The 17191-nt window shown below is 69.3% G+C and overlaps 1 protein-coding gene across 1 annotated transcript; it reads left to right on the top strand.

Annotated features, from left to right (window-relative positions):
- Window positions 1–1186: 1186 nt before the first annotated feature.
- Window positions 1187–13336, top strand: CPNE7 (copine 7; the record flags this gene model as incomplete). The annotated part of the gene is made up of 15 exons (XM_084906852.1): window positions 1187–1354; window positions 2220–2402; window positions 4675–4749; window positions 5856–5930; window positions 6131–6214; window positions 6966–7055; window positions 7184–7282; window positions 7511–7597; window positions 7841–7900; window positions 8523–8656; window positions 9400–9454; window positions 10312–10363; window positions 10468–10601; window positions 11687–11923; window positions 13205–13336. 15 exons carry the CDS (start codon window positions 1187–1189, stop codon window positions 13334–13336), a joined length of 1665 nt encoding a protein of 554 aa, XP_084762978.1.
- Between the last annotated feature and the right edge of the window lie 3855 nt (window positions 13337–17191).

Raw genomic sequence — 17191 nt, 5'->3', positions numbered from 1 at the left:
CCTGACCGGGAATCGAACCCTGACCTCCTGGTTCACAGGTCGACGCTCACCCCCTGAGCCAGGCTGGCTGGGCGGAAACCCCGCTTTCCTCTTCTGTGGAATGGCTGTGAGGCTTAACGCAATGGCAGCCAGCACAGCAGAGCACGGGAGAGCCCGCGGTGCTGGCGCTGTCCTTGGTGCTGAAGTGAGGCTTGGGGGCCAGTCCTCGCGATAGCTCCCCAAGGCCTGGCGGGAGGAGCCTGCACGGGGGTGGGGGAGACCCTGAGCCTCCGCAGGAGACACTGCACGTGCCTTTGTGGGGCTGGGTGCCCGCCAGAGCACGCCACTCACCGGGGCCCCCACCCTCATCCTCACAGCCGCTCAGCACGCAGGCCGGGCCGGGGTCCTGGGGAAGCTGGCTCTGGGAGAGCCGGGAGCCCCTACCATCCCCAGAGGCCCCCCCACAGCCCACGTGCTCAGCGGGTGGACTCAGGACCCGGAGGCCCCTCCCCCCGCCTCCATCCTGGGAAGCTGGGCTGGGAAGGACGCGTGGGAGCCATGGGCCGGCTCCCAAGAGGGGTGGGCACAGAGGGGGGAGCAGAAGGGGTACCGGACTGGCCCCACATCCCTGTGGGGTGGCCTGCCCCTCACCTCAGTGGCCAGAGGCTCAGGAAGCGGGTCTGGAGCCGGGACCCCGCTCGCACAGCGGGCACAAGCGGGCAGAGGGTGTGCGGGAGGTGGTTTGGCCTCTGCCCACAGCCCCGCCCCTGTCAGGACGGGTGGTGGGGGTGAAGGTGGGGCAGAGTGGGGCCCCTCCTCTGGGCCCCGACCTGCTGCCCAGGCTGACTCGGGGGGGGGGAGGGGGGGGGGAGTGGCGGGGGGGAGGGAGTGGAAGGGCCCCCACCCCGCACCTGGTCAGACTCTGGCCTCAGCCTGGCACCCCCAGGACCGCGAGGGGCTGCCGTCCAGCCCCCTCCCCCCATTTCCTGGGCGGGTCCAGCCTGAGGGCTCCCTCTCCAGGGCCAGCCTTTTCCAACTGCTCCGGCCCCTCCTGTTCGCCCCCCGATCCGCCCAGCACACCCCGCCCAGACCCCGCCCCCAGGCCCGCCTGGTCCCGCCGCCCTCCCGCCTCAGTCCCGGTGGCGGAGCCGCGCGCCGGGCAGGGACGGGCCTAGGGCATCGGCAGCCCAGCAGCTCGGGGCCGGGGATGAGCGCGGGCGGGGGGTGCGGGGCGGCGGGGGCCCCCCGGGCGGTGCCCGGCGCCTCGAAGGTGGAGCTGCGGCTGAGCTGCCGGCACCTGCTGGACCGCGACCCACTCACCAAGTCCGACCCCCAAGCCGTGCTGCTGCTGCGGGCGCAGGGCCAGTGGGTGCAGGTGGGGGCGGGCGCGCAGGGCGGGCGTCCGGGAGGTGGGTGCACGGTGTCGGGGTTACCAGGGCACCAGGCGAGCGGAGCTCCTGGGAGGGAGGGGCGCTGAGTGGGGTCCCGGGTCTTGGGGAGGCGGCGGGAGGCTGGGCTGCGGGAGGGAGGGGAGGGGCGCAGGGGCTGGGGCGGCAGGTCCCCTGCGCCCGGAGCCCCGCTTGGTGCCGGATTCTCTCCCCGGGCAGAGGTGCCCTGCGGGCCCGGAGCAGGGAGGGGCGCGGCTCCGGCCGGGACTGGATCCCAAGACCCAGATGCCCCAGCCCCTCGCCTCACTCCTGGAGCGGCTCTGGGGGACCCACCGGCAGCCTGGGGCCCGGGCTGGGATGAGGGACCCTCCTGCGCCTCGAGGACCAGACTTGGGCGGCGTTTTCATCTCCGCGACCTGGGTTCTCCCCTTAACACTCCCCGGGCCTGAGGGTCCCCTCCGGGGGTGTCCCCTCCTGAGCGTGTCCCCTCCTGGGGGGGTCCCCTCCTGGGGTGTCCCCTCCTGGGGGGGTCCCCTCCTGGGGGGGTCCCCTCCGGGGGGTGTCCCCTCCTGAGGGTGGTCCCCTGCCCAGCACCCTTTGGGCAGTCACAGCCCTGGGCGCTCCCCTCTGTACAACGCACTTTCTCCCCCATCTCACCTCACAGGGGTGCTGGGGGGCAGAGGGCTGGGGGGTCTCCCCAGGAGAGGGCGCCTGCGGGCCGGGGTGGGCCGGGGCGGCCCAGGGGGGATGTGGGGGGGTCTCCCCAGGAGAGGGCGCCTGCGGGCCGGGGTGGGCCGGGGCGGCCCAGGGGGGTGGGGTTGCTGGTGGCAGACCGCCCGCTCCCGCTGGCAGGTGGACCTGACGGAGGTGGTGCGCAGCTGCCTGCACCCCGTCTTCTCCAAGGTCTTCACGCTCGACTACTGCTTCGAGGAGGCGCAGAGGCTTCGGTTCGAGGTCTTCGACAGCCACGGGCCCGGCGGCCTCGGCTGCCCGGACGACGACTTCCTGGGTGGCATGGAGTGCACCCTGGGGCAGGTGGGCCACCGCGGCAGGTGGGCTGGCGGGCGAGGCCGGAGGGACCGGGCGGGGGGGGGGGGGGGCAGGGCAGCATCGGGCGGCCCCGAGAGCCGGTGCGATGCCCGGGGGGCGGGGGCGTGGGCACGGCCGGCTCCCTCGGACGAGCATCCAGGCTCTGCTGTCTCCACACTCCTCTCCACCGGCTCCTCAGGAGTCATTGCTAAGGAACCTGCCGCTTACACCGGCAGTGCCTCCCTGCGGCTCAGACTCGGTGCGTAAAGGGCTGCTGGCCAGCCCCCGCCTGCCCTGCCCCCGGTTCTGACGTCCAACCAGAGAGGACTCGCGCAGGAGGAGAGAAGCCTGTGGTTTCTCTGCCGTTTTAACGCAGATTGCCTGGCGCTGCCGCTGCTCTTCCCGCCTCTAAGCACCAGGGCCCTTCCCACACGGTGCCGTGTGCAAACCGAGGCCGGAGTGGGGGGCAGGGGGGCAGGTCGACCGTGAGGTGGAGACGGAGTTCGGACGGCGTGGACGCCTGAGCGTCCCCAGGTCATGCAGGTCCCCCCCCCCCCGCAGCTGCTCCAGAGCCTCGTGTCCATAGTTCACACGGGGTGTCCTCGGTGTGTCCTGCGCCTTTCACACGGCGTGACGTCTGTGTGACTAGCTGCCTGGGCTGAGCCGGTGTAGGACAGCCTCTGTCACCCGTTCACACTGAGAGGACTGAGAGTCAGGAGGGACACGGCCTCTGTCACCCGTTCACACTGAGAGGACTGAGAGTCAGGAGGGACACGGCCTCTGTCACCCGTTCACACTGAGAGGACTGAGAGTCAGGAGGGACACGGCCCCGGGAAAAGGCATCAGGGCGGCGTGCCTCCCACCTGCCATCCTTAGCATGGAGGAGGGCAGAACACACACGTGTGTGCGCACACGTATGAGCATGTGTGTATAAACATGTGTGCAGAATGCTTGTATGTGTGTGCAATATGCATGCACACGTGTGTACAGAAGCCCGAATATATACGTGTGTGCACACATGCATGCTCGCACACGGGTGCGGATCCATGCACACACGTGTCTGGGTGTTCACGTAAACTTCAGACAGCAAACACGCCCCTTGAGAGCCTCCTGCCCGGCATCCTCCCTGGCCGCCCCCTCGGACCGCCCTGCCTTTGGGGCGTGACGGTCAGTGGTGGAGGGGGCAGCGGGGAGAGGATGGTTCAAACCCCGGCACCGTGCCTCAGGGAGCCTCTGGCCTCTGCCCGACCTCCTCCCCGGAACCCGGGCGCTCAGAGAGAAGGCCCCTCGGCCGAGGGAAGCGTCCATTTTAACTGCTCGGCAGGCCCAGCCCAGGCCCACGCAGGCAGCGCCACGGCCGCAGCTGCCTGCCGGCCAGCCGTGGTCCCTGGTCGGAGCACCCGGAAGGGAAGCCACGTGGGAGAGCCTGGGGGCTGCCCGAGGCCCCGCCCCCGCCCCCCGCCCCCCGCCGAGAGCCCTCCCTCCCCTGGCCGGCTTCTCCCCGCACAGAACGTTCCTGCCAGAGGCACCCCGAAGGGCAGATGGGCAGATCCTGTCTCCCGTCTGGACTCAGCCTGGGCCAGACAGGAGCCACGGCGGGGGCTGGGGGGGGGGGGGGGTCAGAGCACCCTCACCGCGGCGACAGCTGAGGACACCCTGGGTCTTTGGCCAGTGACGGTGGGGTCCTCCCACCCAGGAAACCGCTGATCCTCCGGCAGCTGAGGGGAGGGGGGATCACCATTTATCTGCTGAGGACACGCCGCCCCTGAGGCTGCCCGGCGAGCAGGTGGCCTGGCTGCACGTGGCATCTCTGGGCCACCTCGCTGGCCAGCGCAGGGCTCACACCTGGTGGGGGAGGCCGCGGGGGGGGGGAGTGAGACCCCAGGGAGGAATCTCCTGCACGGACGGACGGACGGACGGACGGACTGACGGCAGGAGGGTGGAGAGCTGGCTGCGGCTCCCGTCTGGCTCCTGCCCCTGCACCACCCCCTCCCGCCAGCCTGGGCCGTGGAGCCAGGCACGTGGGCCCACCCACACGTGGCCGGACAGCCTCTCTGACCTCCGTTTTCTGCTCTGTTACCTGGGCGATGGGGGGGGGGGGGGCATGAGGAGGGGAATGGGGGTGTGGGGCAGAGCAGGTGGCGGCCACAGAGGGACAGAGCGGCATCAGGCGGCGAGAGTCTCTGGAGAGGGCCGTGGAGGGAGGGGACGGGGAGACGGGGTGAGGGGTCCCCCGGGCAGCAACGGCCAGCCCCGCCCTGACCTTCCTGACCCCCAGATCGTGGCCCAGAAGAAGGTGACCCGACCGCTGATGCTGAAGGTCGGCAGGCACGCGGGCAAGTCCACCATGATGGTGAGGGCGCCCCCTCCAGCCCCCCGCCCTCAGGCCCGAGCCCGTCCCGCCCTCGCCCCTCGCCCCTCGCCCTGGCCCTGCCCTGGCCCTGCCCTGCCCTCGCCCCTCGCCCTGGCCCTGGCCCCGCCCTCGCCCTCGCCCTGGCCCTGCCCTGGCCCTGGCCCCGCCCTCGCCCCTCGCCCTGGCCCTGCCCTGGCCCTGGCCCCGCCCTCGCCCTCGCCCTGGCCCTGCCCTGGCCCTGGCCCCGCCCTCGCCCTCGCCCTGGCCCTGCCCTGGCCCTGGCCCCGCCCTCGCCCTGGCCCCGCCCTCGCCCTCGCCCTGGCCCTGCCCTGGCCCTGGCCCCGCCCTCGCCCTGGCCCTGGCCCTGGCCCCGCCCTCGCCCTGGCCCTGCCCTGGCCCTGGCCCCGCCCTCGCCCTCGCCCTGGCCCTGCCCTGGCCCTGCCCTCGCCCCTCGCCCTGGCCCTGCCCTGGCCCTGGCCCTGGCCCCGCCCTCGCCCTGGCCCTGCCCTGGCCCTGCCCTCGCCCCTCGCCCTGGCCCCGCCCTCGCCCTGGCCCTGGCCCCGCCCTCGCCCTGGCCCTGCCCTGGCCCCGCCCTCGCCCTGGCCCTGCCCTGGCCCCGCCCTCGCCCTCGCCCTGGCCCTGCCCTGGCCTTGGCCCCGCCCTCGCCCTGGCCCTGCCCTGGCCCCGCCCTCGCCCTCGCCCTGGCCCTGCCCTGGCCTTGGCCCCGCCCTCGCCCTGGCCCTGCCCTGGCCCTGGCCCCGCCCTCGCCCTCGCCCTGGCCCTGCCCTGGCCCTGGCCCCGCCCTCGCCCTCGCCCTGGCCCTGCCCTGGCCCTGGCCCCGCCCTCGCCCTCGCCCTGGCCCTGCCCTGGCCCTGGCCCCGCCCTCGCCCCTCGCCCTGGCCCTGGCCCTGGCCCCGCCCTCGCCCTCGCCCTGGCCCTGCCCTGGCCCTGGCCCCGCCCTCGCCCTCGCCCTGGCCCCTGCGGGGACGATGGGGGAGAGGAGAGGAGGCCAGGGCTGCTCTGCGGACGGGGCCCTCCCAGCGGGCAGCCGGCCGGAGGGGGGCCGACCCTGCCTGCCGAGCGCCCGGCTGTGGCCTCCCCGGCAGGTGACGGCCGAGGACATTTCCACCAACAACGGGTACGTGGAGCTCTCCTTCCGGGCCCAGCAGCTGGACGACAAGGTGCGTGCGGGCGCCGCCGGGGCTGGGCTGCAGGGATTCCACGTCAGGGGGCGGGGAGGAGCAGGAGGTGAGGGAGGCTGGGACCCACTGCCCTGGGGCAGGCGAGGCCGGGGCCTGAGGAGACAGAGATCTGGGGGTGACGGCGCGAAGACGGTGGGGCCTGGGCTGGGCTGCACCCACCCCCGCTGCCCGCCCCCCAGGACGTCTTCAGCAAGTCCGACCCCTTCCTGGAGCTGTACCGGGTCAACGAGGACCGGAGCGAGCAGCTGGTGTACCGCACGGAGGTGAGGGCCCGCTGCCCGCAGGCACGGGTTCGAGAGGCCCGCCCGCCTGTCCCTCCCTGCGGCCTCGGTACCCCGACACCCTTGCCCCGTGAACCGGGGGCTGGCGGGGGGCGCAGAGCCACGCGGGGAGAACTCGGGGGTGTTCTGTTGTCAGGCCCAGCAGGTGAGCTGCCTTTTCTTTCCCGATAAATTCATTTCAGCTTTTTAAAATTATTGATGTCAGCCGAAACCGGTGTGGCACAATGGTTAGAGCGCCGGCCTGCGGACTGAAGGGTCCCGGGTTCGATTCCAGTCAAGGGCATGTACCTTGGTTGCAGGCACATCCCCAGTAGGGGGCGTGCAGGAGGCAGCTGATCGACGATTCTCTCTCATCAATGTTTCTAACTCTCTATCCCTCTCTCTTCCTCTCTGTAAAAAATCAATAAAATATATTTTAAAAATTAAAAAGTTAAAAAAAATAAATTATCGATGTCAGAGAGGAAGGGAGAGGGAGAGAGGGAGAAACATCGGTGATGAGAGGGTCATGGACCAGCTGCCTCCTGCACGCCCCGCACTGGGGATCGGTCTAGCCTGCAGCCGTGGTGCCCCGGCCGGAATCGAACCCTGACCGCCTGGTCCGTAGGTCTGTGCTCACCCCTGAGCCACCGGCCGGGATGGCACCAGCTTTCAGAATGAGGTTATGAGGGTGTTTCCGGCGGGAGGGGTCCCCAGACTGAGCCCTGGGCCTGAGGCGGCCCCCCTGCGCCCCCAGGTGGTGAGGAACAACCTGAGCCCCGAGTGGGAGCCGTTCCAGGTGTCGCTCAGCTCGCTGTGTCGCTGCGAGGAGGCCAGGCCCCTGAAGGTGCGGCCGTCCTGGGCAGGGGGGGAGCCAGCGGGGGGGGGGGGGGGGGGGGGGCGGGCAGGCGGGCAGGGGGCGGGCAGGGGCGGCCTGTTGGGGTCAGGGGCAGGCGGCTGAGGCCGGGTCCGCAGGGCCTGGTCTGGGACCACGACTCCGGCGGGAAGCACGACTTCATCGGGGAGTTCACCACCACCTTCGCCGAGATGCAGAGGGCCTTCGCGGAGGGCCAGGTGAGCGGGCTCCGGAGGCCGGTCCTGCCCCGGCCCCAGGGAGGGGCCGCGGGAGCCGCAGCCACGGGAGGCAGCGGGCACGACCCCCTGGGCCCACTGCACCCTCGGCCCCTGGGCAGGGGCCGCGGGGACCCGGGCCAGGCTCAGCGTCCGGCCCCAGCCCCTGGGGGCGGGGGTGTTGGCTCTGGCCCGCGGGGGAGGCTCTGCCGTCTCTGCCCGCCCGCCCAGGCCCGGTGGGAGTGCGTGAACGCCAAGTACAAGCAGAGGAGGCGCCCTTACCGGAACTCCGGGCTGGTCATCCTGGCCGACCTGAAGGTGAGGGCGGCCCCTGCCCACAGCCCCGCCCCGGAGCCCCACGGCCGGGCGGGCCCTCGGCCTCGCTGACCCCCAGTGTGCGGGGGAGGAAGCCAGTGGGGCGGAGGGAGGGAGGGAAACAGGAGCAGGTGCTGGGCATGCGGGCAGCCTGAGGGCCGGATGGGGGAGGGACCGCCCGCCCCCCACCCGCCCGCAGCCCCTGCGGGACGGACCGACAGGCCCTGCTGACCCGCCGCCTGGAAGTTCTCCAGGGTCTACTCCTTCCTGGACTACATCATGGGCGGCTGCCAGATCCACTTCACGGTGAGTCCGCGGGACCCCGAGGGCCAGGTGCCCCGCCAGGCGCAGTCAGCACCCCGGCCCGCAGCTCCCGGGCCCCTCCCCACCTGGACGTGGCTCAGGGTTGGTCTGGCCCTCAGGGCAGACCTGGGGTCGGCGAGGCCTTCCTGCTGGGCCTGGAGACCCCTTCCTGGGCCTTTTCCTGGGGTCCCCTCCCCGGGCAGGGGAACGGGGACCCTGGGGGGGCGTGGCCAGGACTCACCCCCAACACAAACAGGAGGAGATGGGCCAGGTGAGGAGAAGACACGGGGCTACAGACTCAGAGGGACCACGGGGTCCCAGCTCCCTCTGCCCCTCCCCTGTCTCCATCCCTCGCTTCACTGATCCCCCAGACCCCCCTGGGGGTGGCTGAGCCAGAGCCTGGGCCCGCAGTGCAGGGCTGGCTGCTGGAGGGGGCGGGTGGCAGGTGAGAGGGGCCAGGCCTGGCCCAGCCCTCCCACTGCCCCGCCCGTGGGTCCGGCCCGGGTGGCTCTGGGTGCGGAGGGGAGGCGCCCTGGCTAAGCGGCTCCCGGCCTCGGTCTCCCTGGCCTGTTCAATGAGGGGTGCCAGTGGGCAGGGCCCCGGGGTCACCGCGGCGTCCCCACAGGTGGCCATCGACTTCACGGCCTCCAACGGGGACCCCCGGAACAGCTGCTCCCTGCACTACATCAGCCCCTTCCGGCCCAACGAGTACCTGCAGGCCCTGGTGGCGGTGGGCGAGGTCTGCCAGGACTACGACAGGTGCGTGCTCCGGCCCCGGCCCGGCTCCTGCTCTGGCCCTGGCCCTGCCCCTGCACCCCCTCCAGCCCCAGCCCTGGCCCCGGCTCCGACCCCGGCTCTGGCTCCGGCCTGGGCTACGGGGCGGGCCTCCCCGCCGTGCCCTCACCAGGCAGCCGCCCGAGGTCAGCGTGCACGGGCCGCGGTTGGTACGCGGGTGGCTGGCTTCTCACAGGGTCCCCTTCACACAGGCACCGGCTGGGGCTGTCCCCCTCCAGCAGCCAGCCCTGCACGGCTGGCCCAGGTGCTGGTCAGCCACCCCTGGGGGGGCTGGGGGTTCAGTGAAGCGAGGGATGGAGCCTGGGGAGGGGCAGAGCAGTAAACTGCGGCCGTGGAGGGGCCAGCGGGCAGGAAGCCGGCCTCTCCCGGGGTCAGGCGCCCCCCGGCCGGTGCTGAGCCGGAGCAGCGGTGGGAGGGGCTCCGGTGCTCTGCCCCCACCTGCCTGCCCCAGGCCTCCCTCCCCACCTGCCTGCCCCAGGCCTCCATCCCCCTGGGCGGCAGGGGGCCTGGCTGGGTGGGGAGGGGGTGGCACGGGGCCTGGCCGGGCGGGGAGGGGGTGGCAGGGTGGCAGGGAGTCTGGCGGGGGGGGGGGGGGGACAGGGTGGCCCAGGGCCTGGCCGGGCGGGGGAGGGGCGGCAGGGGTTCGGTGAGCCCCACCCCCACCCCAGGACCCAGGAGCCCGGGGTGACGCGCCCCCTCTCTTCCAGCGACAAGAGGTTCTCGGCCTTGGGGTTCGGAGCCCGAATCCCCCCCAAGTTTGAGGTAAGACGGCCTGGCAGAGGGAGGCCATGCTGGTCCTGGGACCCGGTGCTGCCCCTCCGCTGGGCACCGCGGCCACGTGACAGACCCGGGGCCCCGCCTCCCAGCCAGAGGGGCTGGCCTTCGACCTCTGGAGGCCGGGAGAGGGGGGGACGTTAGTCTGGAATCTTCTAGTTACAAATAACGGTCCGGCCCTAACCAGTGTGGCTCAGTGGATAGAGCGACAACCTATGGACTGAAGGGTCCCTGGTTCTATTCCGGTCAAGGGCATGTACCTTGGTTGCGGGCACATCCCCAGTGAGGGGTGTCAAGGAGGCAGCTGGTCGATGTTTCTCTTTTATCGATGTTTCTAACTCTCTGTCCCTCTCCCTTCCTCTCTGTGAAAAATCAATAAAATATATATTTTTTTAAAAAACAAAACCACAAATAACGAGGACTTTGGGGCAAAAAACAAACAAACAAATAATGGTCAGACTGGCTTAGGCAGAAAGCTATGGTGGGGGTGAGTACTTTTTTTAAATATATTTTATTGACTTCAGAGAGGATCGGAGAGGGAGGGAGATATAGAAGCATCAGTGATGAGAGAATCGTGGACCGGCTGCCTCCTACACACACCCCACAGGGGGTCGAGCCTGGAGTTGGGCCTGTGCCCTGACCGGGAGTGGAACCGTGACCTCCTGGTTCCTAGGTCAGCGCTCTGCTCTGGGATCATGGAAATGCAAACCCAGGCCTCAGGCCGCTGGGCCCGGGTCTGGAGTGATGGCCAGGACCGTCCGTGTGTCTGTCTCCTGTCGGTGAGGGAGGCTGAGGGTCGGGGGAGGGCAGGCAGCTGATGGGCCCCTCTGTGTCCGTCCGCTCAGGTGTCCCACGACTTTGCCATCAATTTCAACCCCGAGGACGACGAGTGTGAAGGTGGGAGCCGGGGCGGGGGGGGGGAGTGGGGGGGGCGGGGGGCGGGGGACGGGGGCGGGCGGGGCAGGGGGGCTGCCGAGGGCAGACACACGGCCTCCCCGCAGGGATCCAGGGCGTGGTCGAGGCCTACCGGACCTGCCTGCCCCGCCTCCAGCTCTACGGCCCCACCAACGTGGCGCCCGTCATCGCCAAGGTGGCCCGCGCGGCCGCGGCCGAGGAGCACGCTGGGGAGGCCTCGGTAGGTGCCGGGGCCGCGGCTCAGGGGGCGCCGGGGACTGAGGAGGTGTGGGTGCCGTGGGGAGACCGACCAGCTGTGGAAGCGGGGGGGAGGGCAGCCAGTGCAAAGGTCATCTTCTTCTTAAAAATATATATTATTTACTAGAGACCTGGTGCACAAAACTCATGATTGGGTAGGTCCCTAGGCCTGGCCAGCGATCAGGGCAGATCTGTGAGGTAACTGGTGGGGCGATTGGGGGGCCCTCCTGCTGGAGGAGAGCCTGTCTCCTCTCCCGTCCTAAGTGGGACCCGAACCCTTTCAATCACCAGCCTTGGCTGGCCTGGGCCCTGCGAGCAGGGGGCAGCTCCTGCACTGAGTGTCTGCCCCCTGGTGGTCAGTGCACATCATAGCATCGGGTTGGTCCACCATTTGGTCAATGTGCATATCAGGCTTTTATTATAGAGGATTGATTTCAGAGAGGAAGGGAGAGGGAGGTGGAAGCATCAATGATGAGAGAGAACCATGGACCGGCTGTCTCCTGCAAGCCTCCTCCTGGGGATCGAGCCCGCAACCCAGGCCTGTCCCCTGACCAGGAATCGAACCCTGACCTCCTGGTTCCTGGGTCGATGCTCAGCCGCTGAGCCTCCCGGCCGGGCTTGTCTTCTTTCTGGACCGTGTGAGAGCTGGCTCCCCTCCTGGCCGCCCCCCAAAATCTCCACGTGCAGCTGCTGCGCTCCTCCCCACAGCAGGGCCCCACTCTGAGTTCTGTCCTTGGCTCTCAGGGTCTCTCCACCGGGCCTGCAGATCCTGCTCTCTGGCCTCAGACTGGGTTCCAGTGGGGGCTCCCTGCCTCAGCCCCCCACCTGCAAGCGGGTCACCCCGGCATCGCTGGGGGTGCAGACGGGGACATGGGCTGTGTGTGTGTGTGCGTGTGTGTGTGTGGCACCGGCTGGGACTCTCTGGTTCTCTGTACATATCATGCTTCAGCTAAAACATCCCAGGCAAAGGGGCGTCTGCAGTCACTCCCGGGCCATCGGGGGGTCGCCAGGGGGGCTGCCCCCCCAGCCACGCCCCCAAACCCCCCAACCACCCCCCTGCGTCCCCAGCGCTACCACATCCTGCTGATCCTGACGGACGGCGTGGTGAGCGACATGGCGGACACGCGGGAGGCCATCGTGCGGGCCTCGCACCTGCCCGTGTCCGTGGTCATCGTGGGCGTGGGCAACGCCGACTTCACGGACATGCAGGTCCTGGACGGGGCCGACGGCGTGCTGTGCTCCCCGCGGGGCGAGCCCGCGCTGCGGGACATCGTGCAGTTCCTGCCCTTCCGGGAGCTCAAGCACGTGAGTGCGTGGACCGGCGGGGGCGGGGGACACGGAGGCTCCCCGTCCCCGAGGCTCCCCGGGGAGACGGGCACCATGTGGACCAGCCGGAGCCTGTCTCCTCCCGTCCTGAGAGGGACCTGAACCCTCTCAATCCCCGAAAACCCATCTGTTAGGGAATGTCTGAGCTGCACCTGCGGCCACTGAGTGTGGCCAGAGTCCACGTGTGTGTGGCCAGGAGTCCATGTGTGTGTGTGGGGAGGGGGGGCTGGGAGTACATGTGTGTGTGGCTGGGAGTCCACATTTGTGTGATTGGAGTCCACTTGTATGTGGCCAGAGTCCACATGTGTGTGGCTGGGAGTCCACGTGTGTGGGGCCGGGAGTCCGTGTGTGTGGTCGGAGTCCAAGTGTGTGTGGCTGGGATTCCACGTGTGTGTGGCCGGAGTCCATGTGTGTGTGGCTGGGATTCCACGTGTGTGTGGCCGGGAGTCCACGTGTGTGTGACCGGGAGTCCGTGTGTGTGTGTGTGTGTGTGTGTGTGTGTGTGGCCGGGAGACCACGTGTGTGTGATCAGAGTCCACATGTGCGTGTGGCCAGAGTCCACATATGTGTGTGGCTTGGAGTCCACATGTGTGTGACCGGGAGTCCGTGTGTGTGTGTGTGTGTGTGTGTGTGGCCAGGAGTCCGTGTGTGTGTGTGTGTGTGTGTGGCCAGGAGACCACGTGTGTGTGGCCAGAGTCCACGTGTGTGTGATCAGAGTCCACATGTGCATGTGGCTGGGAGTCCACACGTGTGTGTGGCTGGGAGTCCACGTGTGTGTGTGGTCCAAATCCACGTGTATGTGTGATTGGAGTCCACGTGTGTGTGATCGGAGTCCGTGTGTGTGGCCGGGAGTCCACGTGAGCACATGCACAGTCTGCCACGTGGACACAGGGGAGTTTCACTGGGGAGCCGGGGCGGGGGGGGAGCTGGTGGGGTGAAGGAGGCTGGGCCATGAGGCCGCCTCGCCTGCCTGCCTGGGCCACGTTCTCTCCTCTTGGCGGCTGGTGATCGGGAGCCCACTGACCCCGGGAGGGGTCACGTGGACGTGTGTGCCACGCGGGCAGGTGCCCGGAGCCCTCCAGCCATCACTGGAGATGTCGGCGTCCAGCCTCCTGTCTCAGGATGCACCTGCTTATCGGAGGCTCACCGGCCGCCGGCGAACCCTGGCTCTGGTCCCCGGAGCGGCTTCCACCCCGGGGGCAGGCCGAGGCCAGGACCAGGAAACCCCGTAAGCCGGTGTCCCCCCACCCCACCCCGCAGGCGTCCCCCGCGGCGCTGGCCAAGAGCGTGCTGGCCGAGGTGCCCAAGCAGGTGGTGGAGTATTACAGCCACAAGCAGCTGCCGCCGCCCGGCCTGGGCGCCCAGGACCGGGGGCTGGGCCCCACCCCCTGAGGACCCAGAGGGGGGTGTGGCCGGAGGCCTCTCTCTCCATCACCCCAGGCCCCTCAAACTCTCCTGACCTCCCGAAGCCTCCATCCCCCACCGCCCAGGCCCACTCATCCTCGGGGCCCCCAGCGGAAGGATGAACAACCCAGGCCGCCCGAGGAGACGCAGAGACAGAAGCAGAGGGCGGGTGGGGGCTGGCGGGAGCCCCCACACCTGGCCCTGCCCCAGGAGGGTTGGGGCACTGCCGGTGCATCTGGTCTTCATGGGGCGGGGCCCGCAGGCAGCATCCTCACAGAGAGACAGGTGCCCCCGCCCGGCGGTCAGACTGCTCTCGGCCAGCCCTGCCCCAGCACTCAGGGCCCGGCCTCACACCCCCGCTGGGCTTCAGTGCAATAAAGGTCACCTTTCCCTGCAGCAGCGTGTGCATTTACTGACACACACCATCACCCCCACCCTGTCCACCGCATCCCGGCTGCCGAGACTCCCCCCCCACACACACACACAGGAGGGGCGGGGCAGGGAGAACCTGCGTCTTCCGGCCCTCACTCCGGACAGGGAATCTGAGGCTCCCTGGGTCCCTCCTGGACCCTACAAAGGGCCCTCCCAGGAATGCAAGGGTGTCAGGGGGCTGCACCCGGGGCGGGCGGGAGGTGCAACGGCTGCCCAACCTCTGAGTGCCCCCCCCCAGGTGGGGAGGGGCTGCCAGGCAGGGCCTCCATGCACTTGGCTCTTTGGGACCTACTGCACACTGCAGGCTCTGCTCTGGACGGGGAAGGGGGGTGGGGGGGCACGACTCTGCCGGCCAGAGCCTCCCAGCCCCGTGGGTGAGGATTCCAATCAAGATTTCCCCTGAAGTATCTTGTCTGGGAGAAACAAACCTCCTGACCATGAGCCCAGCTCCACCATCCACCCACCATCCATCCCCCATCCACACATCTATCTGTCCATCCATCATCCATCCAGCCACCATCCACCCACCCACCCAACCATCCATCATCCACCATCCACCCATCAATCCATCCTTCCATTCATCAGCCATCCATCCATTCATCCCCTACTCTTCTCTCTCTCTCTCTCTCACTCCATCATTCCATCCACCCACCATCCATCCATCATCCATCACTCCTCCATCCATTCATCCCCCGACCCCTCTCTCCCTCACTCCATCCATCCATCCATCTATCCATCCATCTTCTCTGGGAGCCTATTTTTAGCTCCTGATTCATCGCCTGTTCAGCAGGGATAATGGGCATTGCCATGGTAACCTGGCTACGCTGGATTTCGGAAGGGCGACGTTGGTCTGTTTGGCAGTGGAGAGGACAACAGAGAGGCCGCTTCCCCTTGCACATGTGGGAGGCGCGGGGGGGGGGGGGGGTGGTGGTTGTGGGTCTGAGGGTGGGAGGGCAGGTGTCGGCCTGGCCTGGCCCGGACGCTGAGGCCTGCACCACAGGACGTGGGGCTCAGCAGCAGGAGCATCGGACAGGTCCGGGCTCCCCTCGGGGACCGAGCTACGAGATGGGTCAGTTGAAAACGGGGGGAGGCAGAGGTCACAGAGGGGTCAGTTGAGCAGAGTGGGGGATCCACCGGGCTCAGGGCAGCGGTGACCCGGGAAGCAGCCTCGGGCAGGCCAGGGAGCCCTGGGAACTGGGTGTGTCCGGAGCGGTGGCCTCCGTGGGGTGTGGCCACTCTCGGGGCCCAAGAAGCAGGCAGAGGGCAGAGGTGAAAGCCCCAGAGAGCAGCAGGGGACAGAGGACGCCCCGCCCCGCGGCCGGGACAGCGGAGGCCAGAGGGGCAGTGGCCAGGGCCTGGCCATAGGCGGGGTACGGGGGGCGGGAAGAGGGGCGGCGGAGCATGCGCAGGCCTGTGAGAGGCGGCCGGCGGGAGGTGGGGCCGGGTCGGAGTCCACACTCAGCTGGAAGGATGCCCAGCCTGCCTCTGCCGGAGCCACGTTAAACCGTGAACGTGACAGCCCTGGCCAGGAGGAGGCCACCTCCTTCCTCAGCCCCCCTCAGCCCCTCTCAGGTCCATGCATTATTTCCTGGGCCCTGGACCCATGCCTGGCCACTCAGAGAGCATGCTGCCCCCTGGCCACACTGATTGGCTCAGGGTGGTCATGTGACCCGAGCTGGCCAATGAGACTCGACCCTGGGATTTTGGTTGACCTTTAAGTTTTCCTCCGGTTGCTAAGCAGGCGTCTTGGTGACCACAGCCACCCAGGGCAGCCCCCACCCCCACTCCCACCCCTGAGAATGAAGCCACATGGGAGGGAGAGAATGCCAGAGAAAGGGCTAATCCGGCTCCTGAGCCAAGACTCTCCTGTTGAGGGAGCCGTGAGCTCCCTCTCACCTCACAGAGGTGGGGTGAATGTGCTTTTCCTGAATCCAGGCCGATGGGGGGCCTGTGGGCCCCGAGGCTTGGTCCCGAAAGGCCCTGCTCCCGCCCACTGGAGGCACCGGCTCTGGGACCCCGGCCGAGCCGCCAGGAGGCCCAGGCAGCCGCCAGGAGGCCCCACGGACAGCCGCACCCTCCCCGGCTGCAGAGTTCACCACGTGACCTCCAGCCTGCCGACCCCTTCCCCTCCCCCGAAACCCCGGGGAGACCCTGAGCCGGGGCCACCCAGCGGTCCCTCCTGTGCTCCGAGGCCGCCGTGCTTGTGGGGCTTGATGCCACCACGTTTTTAAAAATATGTTTTTATTGATTTTAGAGGGGGCGGGGAGAGAGAGAGAGAGAGAGAGACAGACAGACAGACAGACAGACATCAACGATGAGAGAGAACATGGACCGGCGGCCTCCTGCACGCCCCACACTGAGGATCGAGCCCACAACCCGGGCCTGGGCCCTGACCGGGAATCGAACCCTGACCTCCCGGTTCCTAGGTCGACGTCGATCACTGAGCCACGCAGCCCGGCCGGTGTGAGGTTTTGCACAGCAGCAGGCACTGATAGCCCTCCTCCCAGGGTCTTGTGAGGACTGAGGAGGGGGGGGGGGAGATGGAAAACGCCTGCTTGGTCGATAAAGATCCTTTCGAAGCGAGCTTCCCGCCTGGTCAGCGGGAAGACAGTGCCCAGCTCTGTCTCTGGCCGGGATGGTGCCCTCTGCCTGCGGGGAGTAGGGACTCTGGGTTCCCGTCCCTCCGGGGCCCCTGTCCCTCTGCCTGTGGGGGAGCAGGGACTCGGGGTCCCCGTCCCTCCCGGGCCCCTGTCCCTCTGCCTGTGGGGGAGCAGGGACTCGGGGTCCCCGTCCCTCCCGGGCCCCTGGCCCTCTGCCTGTGGGGGAGCAGGGACTCGGGGTCCCCGTCCCTCCCGGGCCCCTGGCCCTCTGCCTGCGGGGGAGCAGGGACTCTGGGTTCCCGTCCCTCCAGGGCCCCTGGCCCTCTGTCTGCGGGGAGCAGGGACTCTGGGTCCCCGTCCCTTCCGGGCCCCCCGCCCCTTGGCCTTTGGGGGAGCAGGGACTCGGGGTCCCCGTCCCTCCCGGGCCCCTGGCCCTCTGCCTGTGGGGGAGCAGGGACTCAGGGTCCCTGTCCCTCCAGGGCCCCTGGCCCTCTGCCTGGGGGGAGCAGGGACTCGGGGTCCCCATCCCTCCGGGCCCCCGCCATCCTCCGTCAGCCATGGGCTGGAGGGAGCAGAACGGGGCAGCTGGGCGTCATGGAGGCTGTTGTGCTGAGAGGAAGCGGAGAGGAAATGGTGACTAAGAGCCGGTAATTGGTGCGGGGGCGCGGGGCCGCCAGACGGGGGGGGGGTAGGGGGGGGTTAGGGGTCCTCCTGGCCCTGCCCCCTCCCTGCGCTGGTGTTGCCCCCAAGGAGGGCAACCGGAGCCCTGCCCGAGGGGACCCACACTCATCCCACCCAGGGCTGCAGCCCC

Source organism: Pipistrellus hanaki (genome assembly GCF_964339955.1).
Source record: "Pipistrellus hanaki genome assembly, chromosome: 15".
NCBI lineage: Eukaryota > Metazoa > Chordata > Mammalia > Chiroptera > Vespertilionidae > Pipistrellus > Pipistrellus hanaki.
The sequence above is the reverse complement of the archived record's forward strand: the minus strand, read 5'-3'. Positions and strand labels throughout refer to the sequence as shown.